The sequence below is a fragment of the Petromyzon marinus genome, chromosome 28 (genome assembly GCF_048934315.1).
Source record: "Petromyzon marinus isolate PM22_M1 ecotype Great Lakes invasive population chromosome 28, UKy_Petmar_22M1.pri1.0, whole genome shotgun sequence".
Taxonomy (NCBI): Eukaryota; Metazoa; Chordata; class Hyperoartia; order Petromyzontiformes; family Petromyzontidae; genus Petromyzon; species Petromyzon marinus.
In genome coordinates, this window is record NC_133694.1 from 10,968,465 (window position 1) to 10,984,267 (window position 15,803).

At 39.9% G+C, this 15,803-nt stretch overlaps 1 protein-coding gene across 1 annotated transcript; it reads left to right on the top strand.

Moving 5' to 3' along the window:
- The first annotated feature begins 37 nt into the window (after nt 1-37).
- LOC116947014 (mucin-3A-like) lies at nt 38-11,883 on the top strand. Its single transcript, XM_076070205.1, has 9 exons — nt 38-1,477; nt 1,645-1,703; nt 2,243-2,394; nt 4,335-4,406; nt 5,329-5,491; nt 6,743-6,910; nt 7,533-7,600; nt 9,863-9,924; nt 11,108-11,883. Exons 1-9 carry the CDS (start codon nt 1,415-1,417, stop codon nt 11,147-11,149), a joined length of 849 nt encoding a protein of 282 aa, XP_075926320.1. The 5' UTR covers nt 38-1,414; the 3' UTR covers nt 11,150-11,883.
- Nucleotides 11,884-15,803: the final 3,920 nt, after the last annotated feature.

Here is a 15,803-nt window from a genome sequence, read left to right on the forward strand (position 1 = left end):
GTAAGTCTCATGAGTGCATCATGTAATTTTACTTTAATAGAGCACCTACCTTCACTTTACTGATAAAGTCTGACAGTGGTTAAACGCTTACTATTTTTAAACGTATCCAACTTCAATAAAGCAGAACTCCTATTATTCATGGTGGTGATGTGGATCCTATTTTCTGCAAATTTAGGCCACTTGAATGCGGGATGGGGGAAAACAAAGCCATGACTTGAGAATTGGGAGAATAGGACCATGGATAATAGGAGTTTCCACAGGCCCTACCAATCACACGGATAATAGATGTGGTAGATAATAGGGCGGATGAGTTCTACTACAGGGGTGGCCGACCTGTAACAGACCAAGAGCCAAAAGGACCCATTAGTTTTGCAAAATGCCAAGTGTATATTTATGATAGTATATATATTGCTTTCCCACCTGATAACGGATGCTTGTGTTGCACCCGAAACGTCGTGATTTACTTTTATTTTATAACTACGTGACTTCACTGAAAGAACCAAAGAGTATGGATTCCTGCAGTCATGAAAGCTTAAAATTAAGATTATATATAGGCAGTTTTTGGCACAGCACGGGAGACATTTATTCTTCTTTGCTACAACTGTGATAGGACGTTCTACGTTGTGCTCCTTTGATAGGGCCACACGTGGTGGATTAAAGAGCCGCATGTGACTCGGGAGACGCCGGTTGGCCACTGCTGTTCTACTGTATTGCTTTAATATGATGACCTCATGCTATTGAATGAAATGTGTATGTCATAATTGGAAAGTAAAATATTTCAATTAGCCATCTGTTTTAACCAAAAACCCCGTGGAGACATTTTGCAATAAAAATAAAATTATTCGTTCCTTCTCCACAATGAACTTCGAACTTTTCTAACTTGACATCCTGCCTTAAAATATTACAATGTAAATCTTACAATGTAAATCACAGAGCTGAGTATTTAGCACATGCAAAATTAAACAACAATATCCACACCTTCAACATTCTCAATTATTATTTACCTTTAAGGTGTTTTAGGCCACGTTTGATATTTTGTTGCTTTTTATATGGAATTGGTCAAACACACCAATATAGGATCCTCTTCAAAGAATCTTAAAGAATCAGTGTTGATTTTTTTGGACAAGTACTTTGGAAATTATTTAACCAATCAGGATTTCACCGACGTTATCGTGCTTATCCTTGAAGAATCGTGCTATAGTTTGATTGGCAAAGTAATTTCAATCAAAGTTGTTTTGCATACGCATGAAAGCAGCGAAGACTGGTAGTCTTCCAAGTTTGTACGGACATAAAGGGTGTGTGTATCATGAATGTGTGGTTATATATCATTTGACTTCATCGGCTTTTTACACTTACAGAGGGACCACTAAAATCTGCAAATATTACCATTCGAATAACAAATGAAGAATTTTCCATGGACTTGCAAAATAAAACACATCCTGTATACAAGGCATTTGAGAGAAAGTTTCTGAATTATGTAAGTAGATGTTCTTGTTGCAAAGTTCAATCAATAATATAAATCGTTTAATTGGTCCGATAAATATTTTAAACTCTCATTAATGATAGTAGCTTATTAACTTTAAAAAAATCACGAAATGATTGAATTTGTACGTAACTAATCATTTGTTGTTGGTCTATTTGTAGATGGAAAACATTTATTCGCAGATTTTTGGATTCCAAAGTACAGAAATTATTGAAATTATGTAAGTTTGCTTTTTTTGCATGCATCATGAGTTTCATATTTTCGGACAGGAATGGGTATGCCCATACAAGTATCACCTGAAGACGGAAGCTTGTGTTGCCTCCGAAACGTAGTGATTTATTTCAGTTGTTTTCATTTATTTCATTTTTACCTACGTGACTTTACCGAAAAAACCAAAGAGTATGAATCCTTGCAGTCACAAAAGCTTCAAATCTAGAAGTATGCGTGTATATCAATTTTCAGCATTAACTACAACATACGCATTGCAATGTTATAATGCAGTATTAAATGACCACAGTCGTATTGTATTTCATTGGTGCAATTGCGTTTTTACGAAATTAATTATTACGAGAAATTCTGCGGACTAATCCGTGCTGTAAAAGTTATATTTGCTCTTGCTGAAAACCATTTCATCTTTGAATTTACTAACTGCATTGTGAAACGATCGCTGATAAAATATAATATTAAGCCACTTGTGGTATAAACTTTGGTTGTAAACGACACAACCTAACAATTGAATTGTGTTTGTGATGCTCACAGTAATGGAAGTACAGTGGTGGATCACAGAGTCACTTTTCAGTACTCTCACAGTCCTGATAACTCTCCGGACCTCAACGACTTGCAAAACAGTATAGAAAAAGCATTCAGTAATACGACATGCATTCTCCAGGACAGCATTACAACTTCACCAGGTAAGCTGTGCATAGCATGTGTGCCTTATTTATGGACACGTGCAAAAACAACTTTTAAATTGCGTTCCATCATCTCAAAAGGGAAATTAGAGTGAGAGCAGAGCGTTGACTAAGACCATATCTTAAAAAGAGTGTCCCTTGCTTTTAGCATGGAATTAAGCGAGCCTGACTGTGCTGATGAGACACTTAATGCTGAAGCCAGTCCTTCCACATAAACACCTGGCATTTCACCGGCAATGAGTCAAGGAAGCTTGACTGCTGATGATATAGTGAATGTTGAAACCGGTCCAGAGTTTGCTTGTACTAAATTGATGCTGTTAAAAGTACTCACTTCCAGAATGCCGTGGGGCCGATGGGTTGTTTATTTTTTTATGTGGCAAGGCAGATCTATAAAGTATAATAACACATAAATGAAAATTATAAAGCGTATTTCTACAAGGCAAGCAAATCGCTGAAGAAGACATTGTCTGCTTATCTACAAGTATGGAGTGGAGTGTTATATGTTTATTTATCTATATGAGAAAGGGAAACGGAAGAAAACTGGAACGTCTTGAGATGTGGGCGATGGCATGAAATGGAGAAAATCAGTTAGACTGAGAAAAAGAGCAATGAGGCAGTGCTAGAGTAGGTTAGGTCGAAGAGACATTTATTTCAAACAATTAAAAAAACATACATTATTTGCATTGGACACGTTCCCAGAGGTGAGAGGTTCATGAAGGAAGTTGGAGAAGGATGTCGTAAACGTCAAATGCTGCTCGACAACTTGAAAGCAGCATGGGTAACGCACAGTGACGTGAGGAAGGAACCTGAAGATCAGACAGGTTGGAGTGTGAGCCAGAAAGACCTGTTACTGGGCATTGTCGAAGCAAATGGCAGTTTTCTCGGGCTCGCATCAAGCAGTGCATCATGCAGAGTATCCTGCAGTACGCGTAATTATTTTCACAGTTTCTGTTCTGTTTTTTTTAATGATTACTTCAATTGGCTGCTTATTACTTTTATACAAGCACTATCAATTATATTTCGCTGCATTAGATTTCACTGATTATTCTTGATGTGCTATGGCCAAACAGGGAAGCAATTGCATTGCTATACTTATATCAATGATGCATTAAGGTATTGCAGTTTAGTTTTAACTATTTAGAAAAATAAGTCTTTGTGCCAATATAGTTTTTACAAAAGTTGATATTGTGTCATCTTTTCCGCCGAGGATCTTATCCCGAGTGTGCCATCAGTGCCATGCCACTGGACGCAGAATTCATTGGGAACTCTCGCAGACCAATGCGAGCATTCGCGTTCATCGCACGACAAATAAGATTCAGTATTTTAAAATCTCAGAGCTGAAATTTTGCCCACTTAAGTGCAGAAAGAATATTTTGGTTTGAGCAATCAATGGAGAACCTGTGACCGACCACAAAAACAGCTCTCTGGTAGAGCGTGTGATTTGTATTTTTTACCATGATTATTAATACTCCAATGTTATCCATAACTTATTGTCGCAGGGGGGTTTTCATGTAATTGTCATTCATATTGCTGGAAGGATTTGGGGGGGGGGGGGGTTGGTCATTGATAACCTGGCTGAGACTACCAACTCACCAATGCACAGGCGCTGTGCCTGGGGGTCAAAGCCAGAATCTCAGCGGCGCCATCTCGGGTCCTCTTGACCTCTGAATCATCTCACGCAAAGATTAATTACATTTGAATAAGTGAACCAGATATATTCTTTCATGCAGAAAAATATATAACTGATTGGCAAAAAAGCCAAATGTCAATCACATCATTCAAAGCACATTAAATTTTGTATTAATGACAAAAAAACATAATTCCTTAAATGATAACATTTCAGTACAATTTATTAAATGATATCATAAGCTCCAAACTGGTTTTACTGCTATAATGTTGATATTTTTACACACGTTGTGAATGCATGTTATATCTTACAGAGGAAAACTGCATGGGATTTTATTTGGACGTCAATAAGACAGTTACAGCTGCAGACAATACAGTTGTCAACGGTAAGTCCAATTCTTTGTTTTTCTGACTGAATGTGGCGACTGTTTTGTGGTTGTAATGCTCATGTCAGTGATAAATAAATGCAATCAAGATCAAATTGTTGACAGGTTTTCACGTGCAAACAATTGCGATTGGTGAAAGCAGGATTTGGAAGGCACAAAGGCTGATCAAAGCAATTCCTCAGTGATTAATCAAGAATGTTCGCTACTAAGCATACAATTGAACATGAACAATCTTCCCAAATTATTTATTTTTAATTAAAATTGCTGAACAAAAGTACTCACAGCTCTTAAATTATTGTGATATGGAAAAGGGTCGCGTCATATTATATCTGACATTATTATATACCCTTTGACGATGGCACGCAGTAAATAAAATAAACTCAACACACGCATCAACAACAGTGTGGCTGTAAACAAAAAATAACACGGAATCAGTGACGTTGTGAGCACTGGCCCTTCTTCATAGTACATAGAGCCCAGTGAGATAGAGTGGATAATAATAGTTATAGACTGCACTTAACACCATGGGGCCTGATATGAGTACATTTTTTAATGTTTTCTGATGACCACAACTTTTTTAATCGGCATATGAATAGTTACCTAATAGTAGCTATTGAGTCACAGACAAACCCTTCAATAATTTAAAGCATTACTACATATACTCATTTAATAAATTATAAAATGTTGCTGTAAAAAAATCATTATGGGCATATACTCTGAATATATTATAAGCCACACTTAAAACTTTTAATAATCAGAGAAAACAGTGCGGGCTGTGTGTGGGCTGTGTGTGGATGAACAATACATATTATCTCTTGCGATGTCCTTTGCATATTACCTTATCCCAGCAATAACCTAAGAGGATTATGCGTACGCTCTGCTTGACGACTGATAAGTAATGTTCATGTTGGGTCATTTCTAGGTGTGGCAGATTGGTGTCGATATGTTCAACTCAGTCAATACTATGAGTATTTTGCAAACGGCAACACTTCAGAGTGTATTTCTGAATGTGTTGTAAACCACTCAAAATATCACACGTGTGGGCCTGGAACGTGCCAAATACATGCAACTGGACCGGTGTGTGAGTAAGTATTCATCATTCCTTTAAGGCGAAGTGAAGTAGCAAAGACAGAAACGTAACTGCAACAACAAAAACAGTCGTAAATGCTACGTACAACTTCACATGGATATTATGTACAACACCAACTCTTTGTCATCGCTTTCAACATCACAGTTCCGATTAACACGGTTGGCGATGTACGGTAGGAGGAATGTGACCTCGTGTATATTTTAGTTTAATCTTACATATTTTTGTTCCATTAATAGTACACGTGTATATGGTGCGTACTCCAACACATCTCCAAAGACTGTTCAGAGCAACCGAATAACCTTCAACATCACTAATTAATTAAAAGCTATATGAATACGATTTGAATGTATTAAAACATCTACGTGTTTGAACACGTGGGCTTTCGTGACCAACATTATGATTCATAAATGGTTCATTTAGAATTAGATCGTGTAGGTATAGTGTCAACTTGAGCTGATGATGCTGGCTGTAATAGCCAGCAAAACGTCATTTAACGTTGTCGGAACTTCGTTTTCTTTTCAACACAACCGGTTTGCTGAAAGACAGAATCAATGTGGCACATTTGCTTCCCCCACCCCCCTCCCGTGAAAACTTGTTGGCTTTGTCAGGTGATACAGGGTTATACCTAAACGATCTAACTCAAACAATACAGACTTGATGCCTTGCAAAATGTATCCACTTGATGTTTGAACATCTTAACACCTCTTTTATTGCCAGAAAGGTTAAAACCTATTCTTATTCTGAATCATCTGTGACCATCTCAAGATGTCGTACAAAACGCCACAACGGGACACGCGATTACATCATGGGGAAGGACAATTAAAATAGGAATATAATTATGTATTTAAGATGAGTTTTTAAAAAAATGGCATTTGGACGCATGAACAGAGGAAGAAGGTCTTGACCCTGGACTGGAAGAGAGGGATCGAGTTAGCAGTGCGGATGGCCAGAGCGAGAGAGTTCGAGACTGTGGGAGTATTTATAATTTTGTAGTTTATCAGGGATAGAGAAGTAGAGCAAGAATGGAGCCTTGAAGAAAGCCAGGGCATAGGGGAGTCTCAGAGGAACCGCCTGTAAAGGATTAACATTTCGGTGGTGTGACGTTGATCTGACTTTCAATGGTTATCTTCTGCAAATGTTATTTTAGAAGCAATGGTTTTGGTTGATTGTCATTTCATTGCCAGATTGTACTGCCTCCGTTAATTATTTGAACATCACTTGAATGCGTGAATTCTGTTTATTTCAGGTGTCCGGATGATTTCAAAGGAGCCAATTGTGAAGAGCCCGTAGATTCCACTAATATTCTTTTAATAATTGGCATCGTTATGCCACTCACACTGCTGCTCATGGTCATCGTCACCATCATAGTCGTGGTCATCAAGAGACACAAACGCAGGAGGTCCCGTGCTTCTGGGTAAGGCGCCTCATGCAACCACTCGAGCAGAAGCGTTTTACGCCTTCACACAATAACATTGGTGTTTACTTAAAAGTCATGACCGTGGGCTAAAATGTCTGTCATATGCACCTGGCTCTAATGGATTACCCAGTTGCAATCTACAGCACTGGGCTGATTGGTCTAGGACCGTTTGAGGTGAGGCTCAAGGCTCAAAAGAAAGCTGTCTCTGGTGTGGACCAATCACTTTCAAGGACAATGCATATATTATTAGTGTTTTTATATTGCATTTTGACCACAAGTATTGTGGTTAATGCAGACATTATTCCTTGTAAAAAAAGTTTCAGTTTTGTTGCCAGAAAAAGGGGAAAACCCCTATTCTCATACATTTAGATGTAAAGACACATTTGCGGTAAATATTAAAATAATACATGCTGTAATACAATTTGGAAAATGTTTTTCATTTGCTTATCAAATGTCATCAAATGCCGTTGACCTTTGAGATAGAGGAGTCATGTAAATTGCAGACATTGTTCAACGACTTGGATAACTTCAAAATCATAACTTTGCATGCCTTTGGATTTATTACATTTTCAATAAATATAATATATTGATAAATAATTACTGTTTTTTTATACTAAAGATCAGGACATTATGAAAAGTACAGTGAAGGACGTGACAACCCAAACTACATGGCGGGTGACATCAACGGTACGTGTTACAGTGGTATGTGTTACAGTGGTACGTGTTAAAGTGACACGTTAAAGTGACAAGTGTTACAGTGGTACGTATTAAAGTGTACTGTGTAACAGTGGTACGTGTTAGTGTACTGTATTACAGTGGTATGTGTTAAAGTGTACCGTGTTACAGTGGTACGTGTTAAAGTGTCCTGTGTCACAGCGGTACGTGTTAAAGTGTCCTGTGTCACAGTGGTACGTGTTAAAGAGTACTGTGATACAGTGGTACGTGTTAAAGTGTCCTGTCTTACAGTGGCACGTGTTAAAGAGTACTGTGTTACAGTGGCACGTGTTAAAGAGTACTGTGTCACAGTGGTACGTGTTAAAGTGTACTGTGTTACAGTGGTACGTGTTAAAGAGTACTGTGTCACAGTGGTACGTGTTAAAATGTACTGTGTTACAGTGGTACGTGTTAAAGTGTCCTGTGTCACAGTGGTACGTGTTAAAGTGTACTGTGTTACAGTGGTACGTGTTAAAGAGTACTGTGTCACAGTGGCACGTGTTAAAGAGTACTGTGTCACAGTGGTACGTGTTAAAATGTACTGTCACAGCGGTACGTGTTAAAGAGTATTGTGTCACAGTGGTACGTGTTAAAGTGTACTGTGTTACGGCGGTACGTGTTAAAGTGTACTGTTACAGTGGAACGTGTTAAAGTGTACTGTGTCACAGTGGTACGTGTTAAAGTGTACTGTGTTACAGTGGCAATGCAATCAACACAACTCGCTGACAATACCCGACCACACCAAATGCTAAGATTAAGAAATAAAAAAAAATCATAAAAGCAAAGTGGTTGTGACAATGACCACCCCCTGTTCTCTTCTACAACTCCATGGTGGTGTATGCTGGCTTCAGTCCGGGCAGTGGGGTGCAGTTCATCATGTTAATTTCACTAATTTTCATGATATTTCTCTAAAACATAAATATATATTCGTTACATATTTGTTCCATTGCATTGAATGCTATCAAGAATAATGATGGGAATGTCATCCAAGCAATGGAATGGGCCTAAGAGGATGTCAAACCACAGAGACGGAGTGATGGAATCAGCTCTTTGTGAAGGTGCTAGGTGGATCATCAGAGGATCATGAGAGACGGTGACAGTGGTGGGGTCTTCATCTAACTGTGGCTTGATCATGACTGATGATGATGTTGAGCTTAAACATTAGTTTTTGTCAGGGGTAGAGCCACAGGGGGGGGGGGCTGGGGGGGGCTCAGCCCCTCCTGAAATTTTGGGAAAGTCGGTAATCGGAATAACCGGATATCCGGCTGCTGCAAAATTCTGGCTGCCACCTTGTGCTGCCCTGCAGGCTGCCACCTTGTGCTGCCCTGCAGGCTGCCACCTTGTGCTGCCCTGCAGGCTGCCACCTTGTGCTGCCCTGCAGGCTGCTTGAGCGGCAGCCTTTCGAACTTATGGAACTTATCAGCCACATCAGCGGCTCCGACCTATTAATAAACTCCGCGTTCAAATCTAATAAAGTTTGTTTTATACATTTGTGGCGCCCATTGGAAAACATTACACTGGATATCTCAGAATATTGAAGTCAGCCCTCCCAAAGTCAAAATCCTGGCTCCGCCCCTGGTTCTTTGTTATATATGGAAGAATATATTTGTCCGATCTGGTTCTGCAATACAGTGAGTCAGGGTGACATTGTGTTTTTTTTATCGTCAATTAAGACCACTGCCCTCTACAAGCAGCCTAGTTGATGTAGAGGGCGTTTCTCAACCTTGTTGGGGAGCGGTAGTGCCGAGGTTAGCGCACCGCTCGACGAACCCCACGGGCCAAGTTCGATTCCCTGCTCGCGGCCAACGTTGGCGACGAATATCTGTACCGGTTCCTGGGCTTCAACTCAGCCTCAAATGAGTAGCCGGTGCGATGTGGTGCTGGCCACCCAACCCCCTGGCGTCCCACAACATGCGTTTATGTTGAAACAGTCAACTTTCATTAACCTGCTTACAAGCCCACACCAATACTGGACTGAACTCCACTCGTCCGTGATGATGTTGTGGGGGGGCAGTATTACGGATCCTATTATCCACGGGGTTATTTGCTATTTTACTCCACTCTTCTGCGGAGGCGGGGGGGGGGTACTCACAGATTATCGCGGATAATAGGATGAATAGGGCCGCTGATAAGGAGTGTTTGCGAATAATATGAGTCGTGGGGTAATAGACTAAAATATAAGTTTTGTTATAAAAGGGTTATTCTCTACTCGTGCCTCACATTTCTTTCAAACAGATGATTTCGATTATCCGCTCGGAGCACTCCACCCCAGACTTACGAAGGTTAGCCAGGAAGAGGTAAGAACAATACGTGCATAACGTAAACAATGCGCCGTGTATTTTTCCAGCGACTTCACCGATGGCTTTGTCGTAATACTTCTAATACTGACGCAATGCCAAAATTGCAGACAAAAGCAAGAAATACACGTGCACTGTTTGACCAATCCTGTTGAGTCACATTTGCGTTAGCCATTAAAATTCTGGTGATTTGTTTGTGAATACTCGACAACAATGGAGTGTCTTTTCATGTAGAAGATTGTGTTTTCACTGTGCCATGAGCTTACGCTGCCTGCCCCCCTTCTCTATCAATGTATTGCTATCATCAAGGTCAGATGTAATTGTATTCGTACGTGGTGCATTGGTCACTTGGAAAAACCTGTGTCAGACAGGAGGCGACAAAGCAAACAGCACAATATCTTCCGTGACTCCCTCAGTGTTATGTTTTTTCAAGAAGGCATCAATACATACGGATGTGCATGTGAATCGTTATATCTTCAACATAAAAAAACTATGTATAATAGATAATTGGCAGTGGGGGCACAAGCACACATAAAAATTCAACATTAACACTACCGCCTGATCAGGCTTCTGAGCATGAGATCAGTGGCTGCCCATCATTCTCGTCAAGGAGCATAACTCATCATCACACAAACTCCAGTCATACTCACAGCAGCGGCTTCTGGCTGGCCATCGAACAATGACGGTCACCGCATCACGCAACACTTTCAGATGCGCTTCTGTGGCCGTCTGGAACGCACTTCCCTCCGATAAGCCACTCGAGCTATGCGCTTTTAAATCTAGATTGAAAACTAATTTATTTAGAACTGATTTTTGTGTTTATTTTGGTGTCCTTCCCTCGCACCTCCGATTCGCACAGTTGGCTGTGTATGGTGCGAAAGAAGTTCAACATATACACACGTCACAAAACGTCAACGCATCCATCAGTAACACTGTCCTGCAGAGAACAGCATTATAGGTGACATTTCTGGCAATGGACCTTCATAAATCTAACTCTGGTATAGAAGAAGGGCCATTGATTATAGGCGAATAGATGTATAACTGTCTTTCAGAAATACTATATACACTATGCATTATTGTATATATATATACGTATGCTCCTGGTAGAGCATATAAGCGTGATCATGATTTTGGTATTGTAAACTACAGTGTTCTAAATGTTCCTTTTCAATTTTTTTCTCAGATAACATTCAAGAGGCCTCAAGTGATTGAGGTGGCATTTTAGGGTGACATTTAACGCACAGACAAACTTGCGCGGCTTATAAAGTCCACTCCAATAAGAACTGATAATCACAACAGCTGAGAAAATTTTACATCAAGAGATATACTTTGCAGTGAACTGTCAGTAATTCGACCTCATGGAGTCTGCGATTGCATAACTCATACACCTTTACAGTCATGAAAAATGGCAGAAAGCGCGATAACACATACATTGTTTTTTGGACTTAAGATATCTTTGTCATCATAAGACTTGATTGTTTAATCTACATTACCTCATGGTTTTATATTCCAACATGCAACTTCTATCTCATATTATTTAATACGAACATTAGTTCAGTGCATTTGGAATTGCTATTCAAATAATTACTTCCAAACGGAAAACTTGTAACATTTCAAATTACATGCAAACTTTCAATATATGACCGCAACGTTAAGCCGGGATTATGGCAAATTCTTTGTCAGTAATTACAATCCAAATTCCTAAGCACTAACACCGTGCTACACACTAATAATGTTACGTGACAAAAGACTAACATCCCGGGACAACAGTATACAACCAGTAAAATATACAAAACAAATGTTTAAATAAACAATAATATATAGTACTAACAGTCCTCGACTTACGGACACAATTCGTACCTTGGACCCGTTCGTAAGTCGAACGGTTTGTAAGTCGGAACACAGTAATCTATACTCTTTAGTTCTTTCGGTAAAGTCACGTAGGTATAAAATAAATTAAATCACGACGTTTCGGGCGCCCGAAACGTCATGATTTAATTTATTTTATTTTATACCTACGTGACTTTACCGAAAGAACCAAAGAGTATGGATCCCTGCAGTCACGAAAACTTCAAATCTACACAGTAATCTACTTATTCTTAGTTTTTTTCGGTAAAGTCACGTTGAAGGGAAACAACAAAATAATAATATATATAACAATAAATAATAAAATATATTTCATTATTTTGTTGTTTCCCTTCAACGTGACTTTACCGAAAAAACTAAGAATATGAATTACTGCAGTCACGAAAGCTTTAAATCAAAAGTAATCTACTTATTTAAATTCCCACACACACACGCTCACTCCCAGCACACGGCTGACTCATTTACATCTCGCGGAAGATTACTCAGCTGAACAAAATAGTTCAATTTGTAAGTGAGAGTCCACGTTTTAAGTTATTGTTAAAAAAACACAAATATGTCATGGAAGCTAGTTCGTAAGTGCGGGTGTTCGTAAGTGCGGGTGTTTGTAAGTCGATGACGGTATTACATGCATATAAATTGATTAATCATAGTTTCCATATAGTGGGGTAAAATGTGAGCAATCCAACCTCTTTCAATACATCTGGCCAGCATGTAACTGGAAAAGAGTGAAATAACTCAGTGGGCTTTACCTGGCAAATAAAAGCTCTGTTCAGTTTTAGTTTAGTCGTCCAAAGGGAAGAATCCCTCCAGAGCTCCCTCGAATGGAGGCACCCTTTCCACCAGCAGAACATATACTTGAGTCCAGGAAGATGTCCCCCCACCTGCACTTATATTGAACTTATTTCGCACCGTACATAGCCAACCGAGGTATGAGCAAGCAATCGCACAGGCCTGCGCCTCGACCTGTTGACGCTTACGCTCTTTCGCGATTCACGTGGACAAGTGGGATTCATGTCCGGACAGCGCTCATGTGGTCTGGGCAATGCGCCGAGCGACATCGATTTCCATTAAAAGTTCAGACGCGTCTTTTGCTGTAAGTGTTCATTCGCTGACGATATTTTTTGGGGGCGGGGGGGGAGGAAATTGTATTTGATGTTTGTTTCTGATGTAGTTGTCCAATTAAATGCTGACAGTACTTTAATATACCACCTGCAGGCAGGTATTGTGCAGTGGCCGATGCAGTACAGGATTTTTCAATGTCTTTTTTTTTAAGTCAGTGCACCTTTATAATTTATAATAATTTCGCTGACACGTACGCTATTAAAATAACACCTGATATCAATGTGCACCGTTGTTACATATCGACTAAACATAAGTTATTCTGTAAAACCACTTCGAACCAATCTATACGTTTAGTTAATAAATAAACTCAACACATTTGTCAGTAGCACTGTAGACTTGAATGGAAATATGTATAATAGCGGATGTTCCGGACAACAGCCCTTCTTCATAGCACATGTTTACATGAATGTGCTGTGAATGAGGGCCGTTGCCTTCAATAAAATCAACCGTGCTTGTGTATGCACAACTTGTATACATTTCGTTAACTTTATGTTACAGGATGTCGTTTTATCCCAATTATGCTTTAAACTAAAACGGGACGGATTTATGTTGGGGGCAGCAGGGACAGAGCATATCCTTGTGTCCAGGAAGTTGTCCCCCCATCTGTACGTATCTTGAACTTATTTTGCACCGTACATAACCAACTGTCCTCATCGGAGGTACGACCTCTCCCCCGCCACCCCCCAAAGTTATTCTCCAATCCACCGAAATAATATCTATTTTTTGCAAGATCCTAGACACTGTCATTCAATGACCTAATAAAATGCAGCATTAAATTACTGTGGCATGTAATTTACTTAATAAATAATTTGTATTTAGGAAATCGTGCGGACTGCAATACATAACCACTCCGTGCCCGATTGGCCGATGAGAACACTTTAATATATAGAGGACCGGTAGAGCTTTGGCAATTGTTGCTGCTACTTTTGCCGCTCATCTGTGGTTCCTCCTCGCGCATCCGAGTTATTCCCTCTCAACGAGAGGGATAACAGTGCGTGTTCCAAATTGAAATGTATCATCATTATTACCCCAGCCCATGCCACAACCAGAAAATCTCACGCACAGGTATGATCATTGATGCTACACCCTCCCTCCCGTGATTAATCGTTAGTTGGGAGGACATGCATCCTGTTGTTAATTTTCAGTGTCAAAATTGACAACCTGGCTATCAAATATTTGGAATTTGTCTGTTTTCCCACCAAATATTTGACAAGAACTGCCTTTTCTCCAACACATAAATTCGTCTCAATAGGTTAAGATTTGTATTTTATCACAGTACACTTTTGATTTGTGTAGTAAAATATGCACTTTCCTTTTTTGTATGCTGTACGTAAATAAATAAACATGTGATCCTAAAAAAAAGTCTCGCATATATTCATGTATACAAAGACAAAGGTTCCCCGTATAGCCTTGAAAAGACTGTTTGGACAAGTACTGTAAGTTCGCACATGTTCAGCTCGGCACGGCACAACGAGAGAGTGGTTGGTCAGCACCATGCCTGGCCATCTTTGTCTCCTCAAGGCTGAAATATACACACTGTGCCGGGTAGTCGTTTAAGGCTGAGTCTACCTAAGGGAGGCCCAAGACCAGGTCAGATATTTGTCACCAATTCATAATAAACGTTTTTGGGTTAGATCGCGTTATTTATAAATGTGGTCGCGAAAGCCTACGTGTTAAACTGATTTGTCACCAAATTTGGCTTTTGAGCGGGAAGTGAATTCCGGTCGCGGATTCATAGCGCGGTACACCGATCACCACCGCTCCCCACTTCGTAAATTCAGTATGCACACACATTTCTAGACATGTTGGACTCCTAGATGATGTACAGTTCCAATACTTCATTGGGATGTAATGTATAAGTATAGAAACACGTATTTTCTATGTTAAAGCTGGTAAAAAAATTACATCAATATGGAATACATATTGGTCAATGTAGTGTTTTGATACATATTAACTCCACATTTACAGATTCCAGCTAATATGAGAGTTAATGCACATCTTATCACAGCAATCTCGCAAGTATGACACAACAAATTGACAATCTCTGATCTAAAGAGCTATACATGTTATTTGTCGACAGCATGCTTGGCAGTGATGGATATGTCAATGCAACTGCAATAACAATAAAGCCCAACATTAATTCCATCTATCGCGTCTCTCTAGAGGGGTTCTCTAGAGTTACCCCGAGTGGACGCCCTTCTGCCAGCAGTGGTATAAGCCAGCAATTGCAGCATGTACACTTACCTCTTTATTTACTGTGTCACTGTGTAGGCGAGATGTTAACTCCCTCGCCTGGTACGGAAGAGGTTGTGGCTTCGTTCCCGATCTCGACCCTGACGCCTGTATATTTGGAGTGTACGTATTCTCTCCTCGTGGTCGCATTGATTTTTCTCTAGCTGCTGTACTTTTCCACATGATAAGCTATCACTTCGTGGTCGGGTGGCTTCTGAACAAGAGCTACGTAGCTCGGTGGGCCTTTACCTCGTCAATTAAACCATAGTTTAGTTTTACCTGCAGCAATTCTGCAACGGTGAGCAGGTTAGTACTTTAACAATGGTACTTATGTACATTATTCATAGCGTATGACTCTGATGGTTGTGGTAGTTCAATAACAATGACGTACTGATGTGTTTTTTTCAAGTCCAATCATCCGGCTGTGGCTAGCTACGTCGTCAGGCTTGCTCAGCGCGTCTCTTTGTGCGTGACCTTCGATATTTGCTGGTGGTGGTGTCGAGGTCATATGAGGCCTGTTTGTTGTTGCTTTTTCATCTCAGTTAACCTTCAAACACAATGCACTTGCTAACATCGTATTGCTGTTAAACTCAGGGACTGGTTGGTCCTAGAGTGAGTCTCTGTGTGGTGTAAAGTTGTCACCATTAATTCCAGCCGTG

Bases quoted from the DNA above. Each gene is read 5' to 3' on its own strand.
- LOC116947014 (XM_076070205.1), top strand. From the start codon at position 1,415: ATGGACTTGCAAAATAAAACACATCCTGTATACAAGGCATTTGAGAGA. The intron at 4,407-5,328 runs GTAAGTCCAATT...GGTCATTTCTAG, and splicing joins AGACAATACAGTTGTCAACG to GTGTGGCAGATTGGTGTCGA. The intron at 6,911-7,532 runs GTAAGGCGCCTC...TTTATACTAAAG, and splicing joins AGGAGGTCCCGTGCTTCTGG to ATCAGGACATTATGAAAAGT.